The 18,148-nt window shown below is 47.5% G+C and overlaps 1 protein-coding gene across 2 annotated transcripts in view; it reads right to left on the bottom strand.

The window, feature by feature from the left end:
- Positions 1-1,784: 1,784 nt before the first annotated feature.
- LOC116947042 (TPR and ankyrin repeat-containing protein 1) overlaps positions 1,785-18,148 on the bottom strand; it is a 51,213-nt gene continuing 34,849 nt past the window's right edge. For both annotated transcript variants that reach the window (XM_076070355.1, XM_076070356.1), the window contains exons 21-26: positions 17,463-17,592; positions 10,897-10,964; positions 8,302-10,123; positions 6,411-7,584; positions 4,157-4,246; positions 1,785-3,717 (exon numbers count right to left, since the gene is read on the bottom strand). In XM_076070355.1, the coding sequence (XP_075926470.1) occupies positions 3,617-3,717; positions 4,157-4,246; positions 6,411-7,584; positions 8,302-10,123; positions 10,897-10,964; positions 17,463-17,592 (3,385 nt within the window). In that variant the 3' untranslated portion in view covers positions 1,785-3,616. The remainder of the gene's footprint in view (positions 3,718-4,156; positions 4,247-6,410; positions 7,585-8,301; positions 10,124-10,896; positions 10,965-17,462; positions 17,593-18,148) is intronic.

Here is an 18,148-nt window from a genome sequence, read left to right as displayed (position 1 = left end):
CTGATGTTAGCCGTGGCCAGGAGTTGAACGAGATCGTAGGTTCAAAGCGCAGTGCGCCAACTACGAGGCTATAGTTGCTGCTTAATGGTTGCAATTGTACATTCCCATGACAGGACCGTATGTATGTACGTGTGTTGAACTTCCTTCGCAACATAGCTAACTGCGCTAATCGGAGGTGTGGGGGAAGGACAACAAACTAAACATAAAAAGCAGTTCTAAAGAAATTAGTTTCTCAATCTAGACTTTAAAGTGCCTGATTCCAGTGGTTTGCTAATATCGGAAGTTAGAGCGTTCCAGACGACCGCAGAAAGGCATCTGTAAAGCGAGCGATGTGGTGACCATCTTTGTTCAAGGACTAGCCAGGAGCCGCTGATGTGAGGATGACCGGAGATTGCGTGATGATGGTTTTTGCTCTTTGACGAGATCAGCGATTTACTGTGGTTAATTTGTGGCAAGCGCTTTGTGTGTAAATGCGTGCCGTTCCATCCACAGGATGACCACTGTTCGGGTACTCTACACCAAACCGGGCAGCAACAACGGACCGCAAACACCAAGGGATGCCACAAAACCCCGCGCAGAGAGATGCGCCGAGCGCTTGGTCCGGGCCGTACGAGCATGGTGGGGATGACCGGCAGTAAGTGAAGATGAGGTGTGCTGGAATTTGGAGTAACTGCTTTGTAATTTTTTTGCAAAAAGCCCGCGACGTGATTATTACCGACAGATAACGCACGGATCTTCTCAGTCGACACTCGCATTCCAACATCTACTTAACTATATTCTTGGTTATTTTCGGTAAAGTCACGTAGAAGGGAAACAATAAAGTAATAAAAGCCCGCGACGTGATTAATAAAACATATTTTTGTTTTATTGTTTCCCTTCTACGTAACTTTACCGAAATAACCAAGAATATGAATCCCTGCAGTCACGAAAGCTTTAAATCAAAATCTATTTAACTCTTTACGCGCAATGTTTGTAAATATATTATATATTCAGGGGTTGGTCTCTTTAGAGCGGATATGCTGTCAGTTTCCTGCCAAGTCAATTGCATTTTTATGAGTCTAGAACGGCCAGGCATAATTGTATTGGAATATTAGTTTTTACAGGATCTGATTGGTTGTTTGTATGTATGTACGTGGATTGTAGAGAAACCTTTCCTAAACCGACTTGCTCACCTGTGCTCGGTTGGCCGCTAAATTTGCATCAATAAAACATGCATATGCAAAGGGAAGATAAAGGAGACAGTTTCTTCCATGTCACAGTGAAATGAACACGTGTTGCAGAGACAGCAATGAATTTGGTGGCAGATCTGGAGCAACTCTAAAGCAGTGTCTGTTGTGTCAATCAGTGGCCCTAAATCCAGGACCTCCATTGTTTCTCCAGGAATTGATCAGAGATCCCTCCAATCACAACTCAAAGCTTTACATAACATAATAAACAAGGATCTATTTGACAATTTAAACCAAGTATACGACTTGTAGGTGCAATGGCCTAAGGGCTTTGTGAATCAATGTTTTTTTTAGCAAACTTTGGACGAATTTAGATTTTTGGATTCTGAACTGCAGGATATGGCCCATAAAAGGTCGCTGGGCTCCTCAATGTTAGGGGTCAGCGGCATTCTCAAGCGAACCCCATGGTGATCGCAGTCAGTGCTTGCTGCATGTCCTCATCAAATGTTCTCACACACAAATCACCTTGCTGCTCAATACATCACCAAGGTGGCAGGAGCAGCAGCACTTCACCCATATATTTACCAAGGTGAAACAAAAAAATGAAAAGTAACTATGTTTAAATCAAACTGACTTTATTATTCTATCTCGCACACCATCATCATCAAACAGCAGCAGCCAGCGTAAAAAGCATCACCATCATGATCAATGATCACAGTCACCGTATTCACGTACAACTGTGGCTTCTTCCATCACCGTCTGCACCAATTTGAGCAATGCGATTTTTTTTGCTCCAAAGTTTTTGATGAAAATGTCCCTGCACCCCCCCGACAGCGTGAACCACGACGGCACTGCACGGTAGAAACTCCTCAGCGCCCACGGCACCGTTGCACTCCACCCTCACCCTGGCCGCTCTGGGCCACACTCAGATTGCAAATGCGGTCGTCATTCCTGTAAAAAGTGGTGGAATGCTGGCTACAATCGAAGTGAATTGGACCTTTTTAATGTAAAACAATTAAATTTTGGCATGACATCATTCACGTGTCTACATTCCTATTGTACATAAAAGGCCACGTATGCTGTTTTAAGAATACAGACAAGATGCAAAAAGGTGTTCTCAAAACGGAATGCCGAATTGATATTCATCACGTTGACAGGTAACAAAACATATTAAAAATGTTAGAAAATTCACTTAATTTGTGCAGTGTAAGAAATCTGGGAAGCGAATCCCATGCAGAAAGATTCATTGCTAAATGATCTATCGTGTTCTTTCATTGATGTCATTGTCAATCTTAGAAAGCGCCTACGCCATCAAATTAACGTGCTCGGTGGTTACACAAAACTAGTTAAACCCCACGTAAACTATTAAAAACAAACTACATTCATGTCCATCACGCCAACTTTTGGTCAATGATGACCTGGACACAGGCCCACGCACGGTCCATAAAACTACGATTCAGTTTAACGGCAAGAGAAGCACGTGTGGGACGCGGCCTACTCGGGATTCTGGGAAGCTGCGTGAAAAAGGAAGTTGCGCCATCTCGCGCCGGTCTCTCCGGCACTGCGAGCTTGGCTCACGATGGTGTCGCCATGGAGGAGAGTGGCGCGTGAGGGTGCCACCGTGGAGAGTGGCGCGTGAGGGTGCCACCGTGGAAAGTGGCGCGTGAGGGTGCCACCGTGGAGGAGAGTGGTGCGTGAGGGTGCCACCATGGAGAGTGGTGCGTGAGGGTGCCACCATGGAGGAGAGTGGCGCGTGAGGGTACCACTGTGGAGGAGAGTGGTGCGTGAGGGTACCACCATGGAGGAGAGTGGCGCGTGAGGGTGCCACCGTGGAGGAGAGTGGCGCGTGTGGGTACCACTGTGGAGGAGAGTGGCACGTGAGGGTACCACCATGGAGGAGAGTGGCGCGTGAGGGTGCCACCATGGAGGAGAGTGGCACGTGAGGGTACCACTGTGGAGGAGAGTGGCACGTGAGGGTACCACTGTGGAGGAGAGTGGGGTGAGCCTGCGGGGGAGGAGACAGCGGAAGCGCAGCCCGAGCCGAGACAGCGCCGCCCTGGGGACTGCGAACGCTCAGCGATCACTGCGCCGCGACACGCAGCGGATGCGTCGTTCACGTTTTGCTCTATTAGCCTGAATAGCAAAAAGCCAAATACATTGGTCCGTACCACCATGGCCTTGAAATGAAAAATGTTATAAAGCAAGAACAGTTTTAAATTGGCATGGGAACTAGTTGCCTATTGGTAGATATTGTGTAACAGACAAACCCTTCAAAACATATTAACACAAACTAATTTGTAAAAAATGTAAAATGTTGCAGGCACGTGGAATCCTGGATAACCACATTGCCTTGTCCGGAAGATGGTGTGTGTGTGTGTAGCAGGGGCAGAAGAGGCTCAGCCATGAGCCTGGAGTCCCCGTTCAAAGTTCGAGTGCTTGAGCCGGACTGCTCAGCGTCGCTGCCGCCCCGGTCTGCGCTTCTTCTTGCGCAGGGGGTCGAGCTCCTTGAAGGTCGCCTCCTCTGGCTCTCCTTCATCCTCATGCACCTTGTCTGATGAACATCACCAGGGCCCAGTCAACCACCGTAACGGGCAAACCACAGAGTCAGGCCCGCGAGCGTCTCGTCAACAACACAGGCTGCCGATCAACGCACGCCTCATGCAGGCTCTGCCTTTCCAGGCTCTGCTCCTCCCCGGCCGCCTCCGCCGTGCACTCAATCCAACACGGCCGCTTTACAGGTGACCAAACACGAGGCGGCAGAGTGAGGAATGTGGACTCAATGGGTTGTATACCATTGCATATTGGCCATCTTTATCCCCAAGAGCTACGAGTGAATGAGAAAGGCCGTGCCAAATCGGGAAAACCCCATACGGCAAACCAGTGATGTAAGCTCATTTGGCTGTGACTCCAGTAGACATAAGAGAGTTGACTGCCGTGAGCTGGTCACTCCAACTGGATAAGAAAATGACCTCAGGAATCAAGCAACAAACCTGCGTCAGCCACTTCGCGGACCACAATCGACTCCAGCTCTGTGGTGCATCTGTCCAAATGCTCCACCGTCGACCGCAGCATCTTACAGACTGCACAGTGTATTCGGACATGCACACACGCAAATACCACGCGCGCACACACATGGGGATCATCAGGGATGGCGAGGTCAACTGCACGGTCGCCGTGCAGTGGTCGACATGCTCGTGTAATCCTTCTCCACGGAACCTGGAAGCAAACGCGGTTTCCCATCGCACAAACCACCAATGCACCAGAACGAGAAATTATTTGGTGATGCTGCGCAAGCACAACTTAGCAAGAAAACCTCACGTTAGTCAATCACACCACGGCCTTAAACATATCTACAAGGCGATGTTTCGGGCAACGGCCCTCCTTCACAGCGCAGAGAGAGGCCCAGAGGCTGCGTTTACAATTGCACGTCACCTGTGCACCGTGGCAACTGGCCGTGTGGCTCAGTGGTGGAGAGAGAAGGCTCGCGATTGCAAGGCTGTGAGTTCAACTCCTGGTCGGCGCTTTGTCTCCTCTCCTCGCACCGGCCGCGAGGTTACGACCGCTCCCGCAGCCTCCTCATCACTGCAAGCCTCCTCCGCAGAGGCAAAGCCGCGAGCAATGTCCGCTCAGTCAATCCAAGTTCTCTATGGTTGTGTTCATATAAGTTGAGGAATTGCTGTCATCTCTAAATATCTAAAACTAACTTTTTTAATTTTACCAGGTAAAGCCCACTGAGCTATATAGCTCTTTTTCAGAAGCGATCTGGCCACAAATGATAGCTCAATGAAGTGGCTAATCATGTGGAAATTTACAGCAGCCAAATACTCTAAACACACGTTGATTCTAAATGTGGAGGGAAAACGGAGAGAATATGCAAACTCCAATTATAGAGGCATCAGGGTCGGGATCTAATCCACAACCTCCTGTATACCAGGCGAGTAAGTTCACATCTCGCCACCTCGGCGCCCCATCACCTCCCTCACGAGGCACCGTGACTGTATCCGAGTGGCATCGCGGATTTGGTGTCGTCCAGATAAGGTAATGGATACCCGGCACCAAGGAGTCTGTGATCCGATGTGAAGATGCGGTGCACTCACCGTCTTCGGATTGACAACCACACAGATTCACAACCACACAAATTAACTTGCTCTGTAAGGTTCCGTCTGCCACAAGATGGACTGCAAATCACATTTAATTTAGGGAGTAAATAAAGTAAACGGTGCTCAAAGTAATCTCTTTAAAAGGAGTTAGGAGCCTTTACTCTATGACAGGATACAGTTTTGATTACAAAGCGGCACTTCTCCAAGATCCATCATCAGCGGATGCAATTCATTAAACCGCATCCGCACAAAGCGGGTCAGATGCAGATACCTGATGCACAAATGGAATATTAAAAACTCTCCTGTATGCGACTGTGGTCATCCAGAATAGACCATACAACGTATAATGACGCGATACCCGATCGACAAATACGAAGGAGACATCATTACAGCTATACACCCGGTGCTCCTCACGTGATTGTCTGGCTTGACCACCTGAACGTGAAATTGTATACGTTGCTCTGCATCTATATCAGCAGCCGTACGAAAGAAAGAAAAGATCACCATCAGCAGTCATGATCAATCCACTGCTGAGTGAAGGCCTCCTGAGGCCACAGCCACCTCGCACAATCCTGCAGTGCAACAATCCGCCCAACACCTGCACACAAACTGATCTCGTCGCTCCGTCTCCCCGGTAGACGTAATCCCTCTCAGAGGCATTGTTCCTTCGCTGCTGCTCCGTTATCGGTGTCGACTATCGGTCACCGTCGTCCCATCCTGCCAAAGCCCCGCTCACTTCTCTTAGCAGCACTTTTGATGATGTAATTGCTGCTGTTTTTGCTACTTTGCCCAAGCTTTGATAAAACGGACTGACAAAAACATCTTGATTAGAGAGTTATATAAACATGTATACAAATTTTTACTTATTTATATTTAATGACTTGCTTAACCATTTTCTAAATTTTGCACACCTATCGTTTATTTATTTATTGTTGTTGTAACTGCCTGACCCATCCCCATACTGGATATCTGCAGAAATTAGCCTCGTAGCTCATCGGATTCCTCCTTGTAGTCTAAATAAAGATTATTATTCTGATTAACCTGCGGACACAGTAAGCAAGAAACTGAAAAGGACATCATAACTAAATCAAGGCGAGCAGATATTTGACCCCGACAGCGGCATGCAAGGAGGAGTGACCCTTACCATCCCACCGCAAGCTGGTGCGCTGCTTGCACTCCAGCTGCTCCACGTGCTTCATCGCGTCCTTCAGCTCCTCCCGATGCATCTCCAACTGTGCGTCGGTGCGCTCCCAACGGCGCAGCTCTTCTGACTGCCGGAGCTGCGCCGTCGCCTTCCTCATCGCCGGATCCACCAAACGACGGAACTCGACAACGTAGCCGTGATACTGCGCCATCCTGGACATGTGGCCCTGGGACTTGTAGTGACCGCTCGCAGAGATGCCGAACGCTCCATAGACAGCGGAATCGACGTTCAATCCGGGTTTGCTCGCCGATCCGTATGCGTCCCACTCGGCGGCATCGACATCCTCCTCCACCTTCACGAAGCTCACGCCGCACACGCCGCAGTACTCCTGGGTCAGCCGCGCGGGTTTGAGAACCGTTTGTCCCGTGGCTTCCTCCCTCAGCTTGGCGCTCAGGGCCATAGCAAATTGCAGGGCTCGCAGGGCCGTTCTCCACCTGCGCCGAGCCTTCTGATGCATCCGCTCCTCCATCTCCTGCCGCGTGGTCAGATGCTGCAACAGCAGCTCACTCCGCTCGGTGTCCTCGTACTCCTCCCCCCTCTCCTCGCTGTCGCCGTTCAGGAACCGCTCCGGGTTCGAAGCAGAAATCCCCGACTCCTCCGGGTCAAACTCAAATTGCTCGGGAAATCGGGAGGCCAATAACCTGTGATAGAAGAAGCCACGCCTCTGCGAGCTCCACACGCAGTCATAGAGACGCTCGTCATCTCTTTGTTGCAGAAGCACGTCCAGAATAACCGTCACGTCCCTGGGTCCTTTGGCCGCGTCGGCCGCTTCCAAGCAGTGCAGGAGACGTGGCGGCAGCCTGTCCCGTCTCTCGGGCGAGAGGTGCTTGTTGGCGTTCCTGACGGCCGTGCGGATGCAGAACTGGAGGTTCTCCCTCCTCAAGATGTGGATGTTAACGAGCATGACCAGGTACAGCACGACCAGGCGCTCTGCTGCCCCCGACTCCACGCAGAGGTCATCACTGCAGGCATTCAGCAGAAACTCATTGTGCTCGCCACACGCCATGAAGGCCAAGTAGTTGACGTGCCTCACCATTCTGTTGTAGCCGGAAGGTTGGTGCTGGCCTCTGCTGAACTCATTAATAGCCTTGAAGATGTCACTGTGATGTTTCACCTGAAGGGGTGAACAATTAAACAATGTGAGAGCGAGTGCCGAAGCATCACAACCACGTGTTTTCTCAGCGTGGGTTATGCTGCGACAATCGTACAATACAATCGCAAAAATACGCTACCAACTTGACGCGCACGTTGCCGCGGCCAATCTCTTCATTCATAATTGAGTTTTGGCTCGGAAACAGTTGCTGAATTTGGTTGTGCGGATTGTTCTTCAACTTACCGGTGAGCCCCAACTTTAAATGTTTGTGCACCACGTGGACATTTAATTTTGTTTGGCCGTGTGCGGTGGTGCGGGGTTTTCTAATGACACACAGTTGGCCAGATCATTACGCGGCCTAATCCAACAATCAATTACGATTCAATACACACCAAGACACCGTCCACATATACACACATGCGCGTATCTATTTGGAACTGGCTGTTATAGCCACATCCTGGGCGCTTAACCCTTCGATCAACCGGGATGGTTTTCTCACCATCAAATTCCGTTCATATTGGATCATTCTGAGCAGGAGGGCTACTGTAACCCCCACGTTACAGACGGACGAACGGCCAGACAGAGTTAATGCATGACTGCTTTCACTCTCCGTTGGAAAAGCTTAATTGAAAAACATCTGGGAGGTAAATATCCGAGAGGCGTCCGTGCGGCCGAGTGCAGGAAGCTCCCGCCAGGCTTGTCCGGCCGCGACGCATCCGATCCATGCGTGGCACCCACCTGCGGATTGGGCGGATGCATCCAGCTCCACAGGTTCAGCGTGGCGAGGTAGCCGTGCGGCAGGCAGACCGTGTTCACGTCGGGGCGCATGCTCGCGTGGACCGCGCAGACCAGCACCAACTGCAGCTCCGCCATCATCGCCGCGTTGGCCACGCTCGGCGCCAGGCTGCCGCTGCGACCCTGCCGCGTCTTGATCAGGTTGTGGAAGCGGTAGAAGGCGTGAGTCGAGCCCTGCACATCTCCCTGCGCGAATGCCTTCTCCGCCGATTCCGTGAAAAGGTTGAAAAAGCTGGTGTAGCGTCCATTGCGCAGGACGACCATGCCGGCACTGCCCGGCTCTGGCCTCTTCTGCTCGACGCGCCGGTAAAACGCTTCTTCTTCGGCGCGCAGGAGCCTGCCGGGCTCTGTCGGAGAATTGACGGCGCGCGCCGTGCAGTACATTTTTAACCATAGGTCGGTCGATTCCCTCCGGCTCTTCTCCCTGTGGGAGGCGACTTCTCGCGCCATGAGCTTGTGCATCACAGAGCTAACATGAGGGTTGCTCCGTATAGGCGCCAGGATGTCCCTGCAGGACGCCGGGCTCTCGGACAGCCCTCGCAGGTGGAAATGGCTGGGAAAAAGCAGGGCGAGGAGGTCCTCGCAGTCAGCCAACTCTGGCTTGGGAAGGAGCGCCTCTACAAACTTTGCCGCTTCGGGTCTCTGGGACTCCAGTTGTGGGAGCACTTTCAGGAGAATTCCAGACAGCGTCACCAGGTGAACTTTGCTCGCCACCAACGTTTTCAATTCCGCCCTGCTGGCCGTACCGTGCATGTCGCGGCAATCTTGGAGCGAGCACGCTCTTCCCGTCAAGTGGTGTCTGCAGATGCTCGGCGTCTCGCGTGCGCGGGACTCCGCCGCTCGGACGAGGCGCTCGCAGTGACCCAGTAGATGCTGCGCGAGGACATAGTCTGCCTTTGGCGTGGGTACGCACGGCTCACCGTCGCTGTGCCTCGAGCTGGCAGGGACGTCGAGGAACCTGGCACCCTCGTGCCTCAACACTCTGCAGGTCTTCTCGCTCCGGCTCAGGCCGTAAAACTCGCAGCTCTTCGCCAACCACTCCTCTTGATGAGCCGTGGCCTTCTCTGAGCTCGCGCTGCCGAGGAACCTCACCACGAGCTGCAACAGAGGCTGCAGCACCTTGAGTATTTTGGGGATGACGTCCGGCGACCCCCCACTCTCAACATCCAGCAAAGCCACGATCGCTTCGGCAGCACCTACAACCACGTCGGCCTTGAGGAAGAGCGTAATTGCTTCATGCAAGAGGTCTTCGTCACTTTCCAACTTCCCAAGCATGTAGCAGGCTTCGGCCTTCCCACTCACAAAGTTGTTATTGTCGCACGTTTCCCTCACGCTCTGGAGCTCTGCTTTTATTTCGCTCTGGTGCCCACGCAATGCTTCCTCCTCTCCCTCGTCTTGTCGGCTGGCGCGTGCCCACAATGCCTGCACCGCAGCACGAGCCTTCGCCAGGAGGCACTCGGCAGCAAATTGGCTCCCGGGCCTGGCGAGCTGCAATGCGTCAGTAATCATCCCATGTTTTCGAAGCATCTTCCCAGCCTCTTCCACCCTCCCCCTCTGCTTGAGGAGGGTGATGGTCTGGGCCAAAAAGTTGTTCATCTTGAGGAAGGCAAGTCGCTCCTCGAAGGGAACGCGGGAGAGCGAGCGCATCATCGCGTCCTCGTCGCCCTGCTTCACGTGATGCCTGGCGGCCATGAAGCGGAGCTCGCGCCACTTCCACGGAAAGTCGGGGGCGAGGCCTCCGTCGGGGCTCTGCTCGGCCTCACACCTGGGCGCACACACCGTGGGGGGGGGGGGGGGGGTGGGGTAGTACTACGATGTTTCGTCAGGAATTACAACTAGCAACATCAGGCGAAAGCCAGATTTGTGGAGAAATCCTCCTGTTTCACCTGGTGATGCTGTGCTAGTAACGAATTGGCATGTTCTGTTTACGTGACAAACATTACTAATTGGCTGTCGGGTGGTGTCAGGTTTAACGACACATTTATATTTACGCGATCTAACCCAAAAAAAACACCTGTATTATGGATGATATTGGTCGTGAAAGCCTATCTGTTAAACTGGAAATCGAATGGTGTGATGAGATGAGTTGATGAGTAGTACGTGAATATGATGATGAGTGAAATAAACGATGATGAAAGTGAAAATCAGTAGTTGATGAGTGAGTGTGATGAATAGGTAGGGAAGTTGGGAAGAGAGATCGTGGAAAAGATGGGGAATGGAGGTGGAAGGGGAGTTGAGGTAAGCAAGGGAATATTAGTGAGTTTTTAGGGAAGAGTGAAAAATAATGATGCTGATTGTTTGACGATAATGCCCAACCGTAGTTTCTCAATTATCCAACCGTAACAACGCTAATCTCTTAGAAAATTCATGAACTGTGTCACTATTCGAATAACTGACGTAGCGCCGAAATTGAAGCGTACAGATCACGTAACAATACACAACAATGAGGATGACGACGGTGGGTTGTCTTACAACCGGGTTACGCAGACAAAAGTCGCACAATTGAAATGCAACCTGAGGCACGGGCGGAGTACAAACCGTTCAATGAGCCTCGCAGCCTCGTCAAAGCACGAACTCTTCATGTACCACCTGACTGCCTCTTGCACCTACTCGCACACCACGTGCAGCACGCGAGCACGAGGTTAACACGAGGCAGTCCGACAGCGCGCGCTGCTGCTGCTGTCCTCGCATCATGTCAAATAGACAGCAGCAAAGACAACGCCACTCTTACATGCGGCTGACGACGAGGCTGTACAAACCTTCCTTTCTCTGGTCACGGCAATCGTACGCTGTAGAGTTTGTCTCACGTCCTCCACCTTTGTATCAACAATCCGCCTGTTGGCGTGGAGGGCCTCTACTTATTGATCCCTCCACGTGGCAGTGTGGGGCAGCTGATGCCGGTGATTTGTTGGCCCTCATTCCCTTTAACACGCCCAAGCCAGACGAGTGCGTGTCTTTGTGTTTTTTGCGCTCAAGTCTCCTGCTGGGCCAGCTTTTTTGTCACCCTTTGGTCTTACAGAACGGCCGAGGAAGCAAATAACATAGAACTTCATCAAGTGGCCTTATAGGCTACACACTGTCGGAGTCGCACTTTCCCCGTCTGCCCAGCCACCGAGAGTAATGTTTGTCGTGTGACAGTCAAACCGATATTTTGAATTTCTCAGGAGCTGTATCAACATTCCTGCAGAACCAAATATAACACGATGATGTTTGTTGTGCAGTCATTGGGCGACCGTGCCGAGACCATCAACTCGTTACACTAGAGAACCTGCTTTATTCACAGGTGGCTGCAACCCGGATTCGAATTCAGGTCTTCTCTGCGGTGGCCATCACAGCGTTCGGACCTCTGAGCCACCCGGCACTTCGCCCAAACCCTGTATCATTAACGAGGCTTCAGCTCGTGCCAGACAGCTCGGGATTGGCAACGCTCAGTGAGCACATGATAAAAAGCCAAGCGTCCTTCAGGCCATGCCTCTTGCGTTACTTTGCAATTGTCGTGATACCATTAACGGGGCAGATCCAATGTTTTTTCTTCTTTGGTTCTTTCGGTAAAGTCACGTGGAATGAGAATAAAATAATAAAAAGCATATGATTGGCCGACTTAGCATGATGAACGGTGTAGAGGTGGTGTACATGCGGGTGAACATGCCGGTTGGTGAGGGGGGGAGGGAGAGTTTACCTATTGATGGTGTGAAAAGGGAATTTTTAAGAGCTGCGAAAGTTTGGGGTACCACTACTTGAAAAATATACTGTACCATTGAAAATTAGTTTAATGTTTGGTTCGATTTAGAACATCTTTCCAATGGTTGCTTAATTTGAAACCATCATCTCGGTTTAAATTGTGTCTGTGTTTGTAGATCTGAATTGCCTCGTGAACAAATCTCTGATAAAAACCCGTGGGTTTGCAAAGAACCTTGGTATCGGAGAAAATTATATGGTGATCACCCACAGCGTTGTAACAGTGATCAGCTACGGCAGAAGAATTCGTTCTGCCGTGTTTCAAATCTGATTTGTGCTCGCCATGATTAAACTACCCTGATTAAACTACCCTGATTAAACTATTCTGATTAAACTGCCCTGATTAAACTGCCCTGATTAAACTGCCCTGATTAAACTACCCTGATTAAACTGCCATGATTAAACTGCTCTGATTAAACTGCCCTGATTAAACTGCCCTGATTAAACTACCCTGATTAAACTACCCTGATAAAACTACCCTGATCAAACCACCCTGATAAAACTACCCTGATTAAACTGCCATGATTAAACTGCCATGATTAAACTGCCCTGATTAAACTACCCTGATAAAACTACCCTGATTAAACTTCCCTGATTAAACTTCCCTGATTAAACCGCCCTGATTAAACTACCCTGATTAAACTGCTCTGATTAAACTGTCCTGATTAAACTGCCCTGATTAAACTACCCTGATTAAACTGCCATGATTAAACTGCTCTGATTAAACTGCCCTGATTAAACTGCCCTGATTAAACTACCCTGATAAAACTACCCTGATCAAACCACCCTGATAAAACTACCCTGATTAAACTGCCATGATTAAACTGCCATGATTAAACTGCCCTGATTAAACTACCCTGATAAAACTACCCTGATTAAACTTCCCTGATTAAACTTCCCTGATTAAACCGCCCTGATTAAACTACCCTGATTAAACTGCTCTGATTAAACTGTCCTGATTAAACTGTCCTGATTAAACTGCCCTGCTTAAACTATCCTGATTAAACTGCCCTGATTAAACTACCCTGATTAAACTACCATGATTAAACTACCATGATTAAACTGCCCTGATAAACTACCCTGATTAAACTACACTAATTAAACTCCCCTGATTAAAATACCCTGATTAAACTACCCTGATTAAACGACTCTGATTAAACTGCCCTGATTAAACTACCCTGATAAAACTACCCTTATTAAAGTAGCCTGATTAAATTACCCTGATTAACCTACCCTGATTAAACTGCGCTGATTAAACTACCCTGATTAAACTTCCCTGATTAAACTGCCCTGATTAAACTACCATGATTAAACTTCCCTGATTAAACTTCCCTGATTAAACTACCCTGATTAAACTCCCCTGATTAAACTCCCCTGATTAAACTACGCTGATTAAACTACGCTGATTAAACTACCCTGATTAAACTGCCCTGATTAAACTACCAAGATTAAACTACCCTGATTAAACTACCCTGATTAAACTACCCTGATAAAACTACCCTGATTAAACTACCCTGATTAAACTACCCTGATTAAACTACCCCGATTAAACTGCCCTGATTAAACTGCCCTGATTAAACTACCCTGATTAAACTACCCTGATTAAACTGCCATAATTAAACTACCCAGAATAAACTGCCCTGATTAAACTGCACTGATTAAACTGCCCTGATTAAACTACCCTGATTAAACTCTCCTGATTAAACTCTCCTGATTAAACTGCCCTGATTAAACTGCCCTGATTAAACTACCCTGATTAAACTATCCTGATTAAACTATCCTGATTAAACTACCCTGATTAACCTACCCTGATTAAACTGCGCTGATTAAACTACCCTGATTAAACTTCCCTGATTAAACTGCCCTGATTAAACTACCATGATGAAACTTCCCTGATTAAACTTCCCTGATTAAACTACCCTGCTTAAACTACCCTGATTAAACTCCCCTGATTAAACTCCCCTGATTAAACTACCCTGATTAAACTACGCTGATTAAATTACGCTGATTAAACTACCCTGATTAAACTACCCTGATTAAACTGCCCTGATTAAACTACCCTGATTAAACTACCCTGATTAAACTACCCTGATAAAACTACCCTGATTAAACTACCCTGATTAAACTACCCTGATTAAACTACCCCGATTAAACTACCCCGATTAAACTACCATGATTAAACTGCCCTGATTAAACTGCCCTGATTAAAGTGCCCTGATTAAACTACCCTGATTAAACTGCCCTAATTAAACTACCCTGATTAAACTGCCCTGATTAAACTGCACTGATTAAACTGCCCTGATTAAATTACCCTGATTAAACTCTCCTGATTAAACTCTCCTGATTAAACTGCCCTGATTAAACTACCGTGATTAAACTATCCTGAGTAAACTGCCCTGATTAAACTGCCCTGATTAAACTACCCTGATTAAACTAGCCTGATTAAACTACCCATATAAAACTATCCTGATTAAACTGCCCTGATTAAACTGCCATGATTAAACTGCCCTGATTAAACTGCCCTGATTAAACTACCCTGATTAAACTACCATGATTAAACTACTCTGATTAAACTGCCCTGATTAAACTACCTTGAGTAAACTACCCTAATTAAACTACCCTGATTAAACTACCCTGAATAAACTGCCCTGATTAAACTGCCCTGACTAAACTGCCCTGATTAAACTACCCTGATTAAACTTCACTGATTAAACTTCCCTGATTAAACTTCCCTGATTAAACTGCCCTGATTAAACTGCCCTGATTAAACTGCCCTGATTAAACTACCATGATCAAACTACCCTGATAAAACTATCCTGATTAAACTGCCCTGATTAAACTACCCTGATTAAACTACCCTAATTAAACTCCCCTAATTAAACTCCCTTGATTAAACTACCCTGATTAAACTGCCCTGATTAAACTGCCCTGCTTAAACTATCCTGATTAAACTACCCTGATTAAACTGCCCTGATCAAACTACCCTGATCAAACTTCCCTGATCAAACTACCCTGATTAAACTACCCTGATTAAACTACCCTGATTAAACTACCCTGATTAAACTGCCCTGATTAAACTCCCCTGATTAAACTCCCCTGATTAAACTGCCCTGATTAAACTGCCCTGATTAAACTGCCCTGATTAAACTGCCCTGATTAAACTGCCCTGATTAAACTGACCTGATTAAACTGCCCTGATTAAACTACCCTGATTAAACTACCCTGATTAAACTACCCTGATTAAACTGCCCTGATTAAACGACCCTGAATAAACTACCCTGATTAAACTGCCCTGATTAAACTACCCTGATTAAACTGCCCTGATTAAACTACCCTGATTAAACTACCCTGATTAAACTACCCTGATTAAACTACCCTGATTAAACTACCCTGGTTAAACTGCCCTGATTAAACTGCCCTGATTAAACTACCCTGATTAAACTACCCTCATTAAACTACCCTGATTAAACTACCATAACTACTAGTTTAATCAGGGTAGTTTAATCAGGGCAGTTTAATCAGGGCAGTTAAATCAGGGCAGTTTAATCAGGGTAGTTTTATCAGGATAGTTAATCAGGGAAGTTTAATCAGGGCAGTTTAATCAGGGTAGTTAATCAGGGTAGTTTAATCAGGGTAGTTTAATCAGGGCAGTTTAATCAGGGTAGTTAATCAGGGTAGTTTAATAAGGGCAGTTTAATCAGGGTAGTTAATCAGGGTAGTTTAATCAGGGCAGTTTAATCAGGGTAGTTAATCAGGGCAGTTTAATCAGGGCAGTTTAATCAGGGCAGTTAATCAGCGCAGTTTAATCAGGGTAGCTAATCAGGGTAGTTTAATCAGGGCAGTTTAATCAGGGTAGTTTAATCAGGGTAGTTTAATCAGGGTAGTTTAATCAGAGCAGTTTATCAGGGTAGTTTAATCAGGGTAGTTTAATCAGGGCAGTTTAATCAGGGTAGTTTAATCAGGGTAGTTTAATCAGGGCAGTTTAATCAGGGTAGTTTAATCAGGGTAGTTTAATCAGGGTAGTTTAATCAGGGCAGTTTAATCAGGGTAGTTTAATCAGGGTAGTTTAATCAGGGTAGTTTAAGCAGGGCAGTTTAATTAGTGTAGTTTAATCAGGATAGTTTAATCAGGGTAGTTTATTCAGGGTAGTTTATTCAGGGTAGTTTAATCAGGGTAGTTTAATCAGGGCAGTTTAATCAGTGTAGTTTAATCAGGACAGTTTAATCATGGCAGTTTAATCAGAGTGGTTTAATCAGGGCAGTTTAATTAGGGTAGTTTAATCATGGTAGTTTAATCAGGGTAGTTTAATCAGAGCAGTTTAATCAGGGCAGTTTAATCAGGGTAGTTTAATCAAGGTAGTTTAATCAGGGCAGTTTATAATCAGGGTAGTTTAAGCAGGGTAGTTTAATCAGGGCAGTTTAATCATGGCAGTTTAATCAGGGTAGTTTAATCATGGCAGTTTAATCAGGGCAGTTTAATCAGGGCAGTTTAATCAGAATAGTTTAATCAGGGTAGTTTAATCAGGGTAGTTTAATCATGGCGAGCACAAATCAGATTGGAAACATGGCAGAACGAATTCTTCTGCCGTAGCTGATCACTGTTACAACGCTGTGGGTGATCACGATATAATTTTCTCCGATACCAAGGTTCTTTGCAAACCCACGGGTTTTTATCAGAGATTTGTTCACGAGGCAATTCAGATCTACAAACACAGACACAATTTAAACCGAGATGATGGTTTCAAATTAAGCAACCATTGGAAAGATGTTCTAAATCGAACCAAACATTAAACTAATTTTCAGTGGTACAGTTTATTTTTCAATAGTGGTACCCCAAACTTTCGCAGCTCTTAAAAATTCCCTTTTCACACCATCAATAGGTAAACTCTCCCTCCCCCCCTCACCAACCGGCATGTTCACCCGCATGTACACCACCTCTACACCGTTCATCATGCTAAGTCGGCCAATCATATGCTAATTTTTATGCTAATTCCTTTGTCAAGGCACCTTGTTTCCTCGCACACAGCTTAAGGGTCACGGTCTGAGCGTGGCTGTGTTTCACTCCAGCGCTGTCCTCGAGACAGTCTGGTCCCTTCACCTGATGAAGGCCGCTTGTGTTGTGGCCGAAACGTCGTGAGAATTTTATTGTGTTATTTTATTTTATCAATTTATTATTTTATTCTCATTCTACGTGACTTTACCGAAAGAACCAAAGAAGATGAATCCTTGCAGTCACGAAAGCTTCAAATCGAAAGATCCAATGTTGTAGCTTATAATACGGGCGACGTACTTAAGATGATAAATAACGTTTACAGGCGTGGGATGAAAGATGGCAACAGAATGGGAGGGGTGATGCCAGAGGCTCACCTTGCCGAGACGCTCGCACAGCCTGCCGCAGAGAGGGTAGCTCTTTGCGTTCTGCAGGCACTTGAGCACCATGTAGGGCAGGCCACACTCCAGGTACGTTTTGGCAAGGGTAAGGTAGTCCTGGGCCTTGCTGCTCGCAACACGCGCGTGTGCACAGCAGCAGCAGAGGGGGAGCGTCGTTGCATACCGAGAGCCGCCATTTGCCGAGAAGCGGCAACGTTCTGTGGTGCTCATGCCTGGCTAGTTTACACCATAAAGTCATGGGCAGTGACAAAGGCTTGCAAGTTAGACCATAGTGTAATGTACGTCCCATTGTTTAAACAAGACAAAATGTCATCACCGGCTATGTTCTATCAACTGCTAAATTAAGGCCTCCCCGAGCCGCCATCATTCCTCATTGTCTAAAAATGCAACAATTCAACAGCTCCTGCACAAAAGCTGGTAATCATGGCTCCATCTCCACGGCAGTCGTCCTTCCCGGCATTGCATTCTACCCGCGCCAACTTACTCTTTTCCGGTCAACATGACATCTCTGATTTTTGTCTATTCTCTGATCCATGCGTTTTAGTTTTCGTCTCTCAGTGTAATTCCCCTCATGCACCTCTGCACACTTCTTTGTGCCTTTCGTAAAAATATTCTTGGTCAGCGTCCACACTTCAATTCCACATCACTGCCACCGGCGATGT

The sequence above is a fragment of the Petromyzon marinus genome, chromosome 28, assembly GCF_048934315.1.
Source record: "Petromyzon marinus isolate PM22_M1 ecotype Great Lakes invasive population chromosome 28, UKy_Petmar_22M1.pri1.0, whole genome shotgun sequence".
Taxonomy (NCBI): Eukaryota; Metazoa; Chordata; class Hyperoartia; order Petromyzontiformes; family Petromyzontidae; genus Petromyzon; species Petromyzon marinus.
The sequence above is the reverse complement of the archived record's forward strand: the minus strand, read 5'-3'. Positions and strand labels throughout refer to the sequence as shown.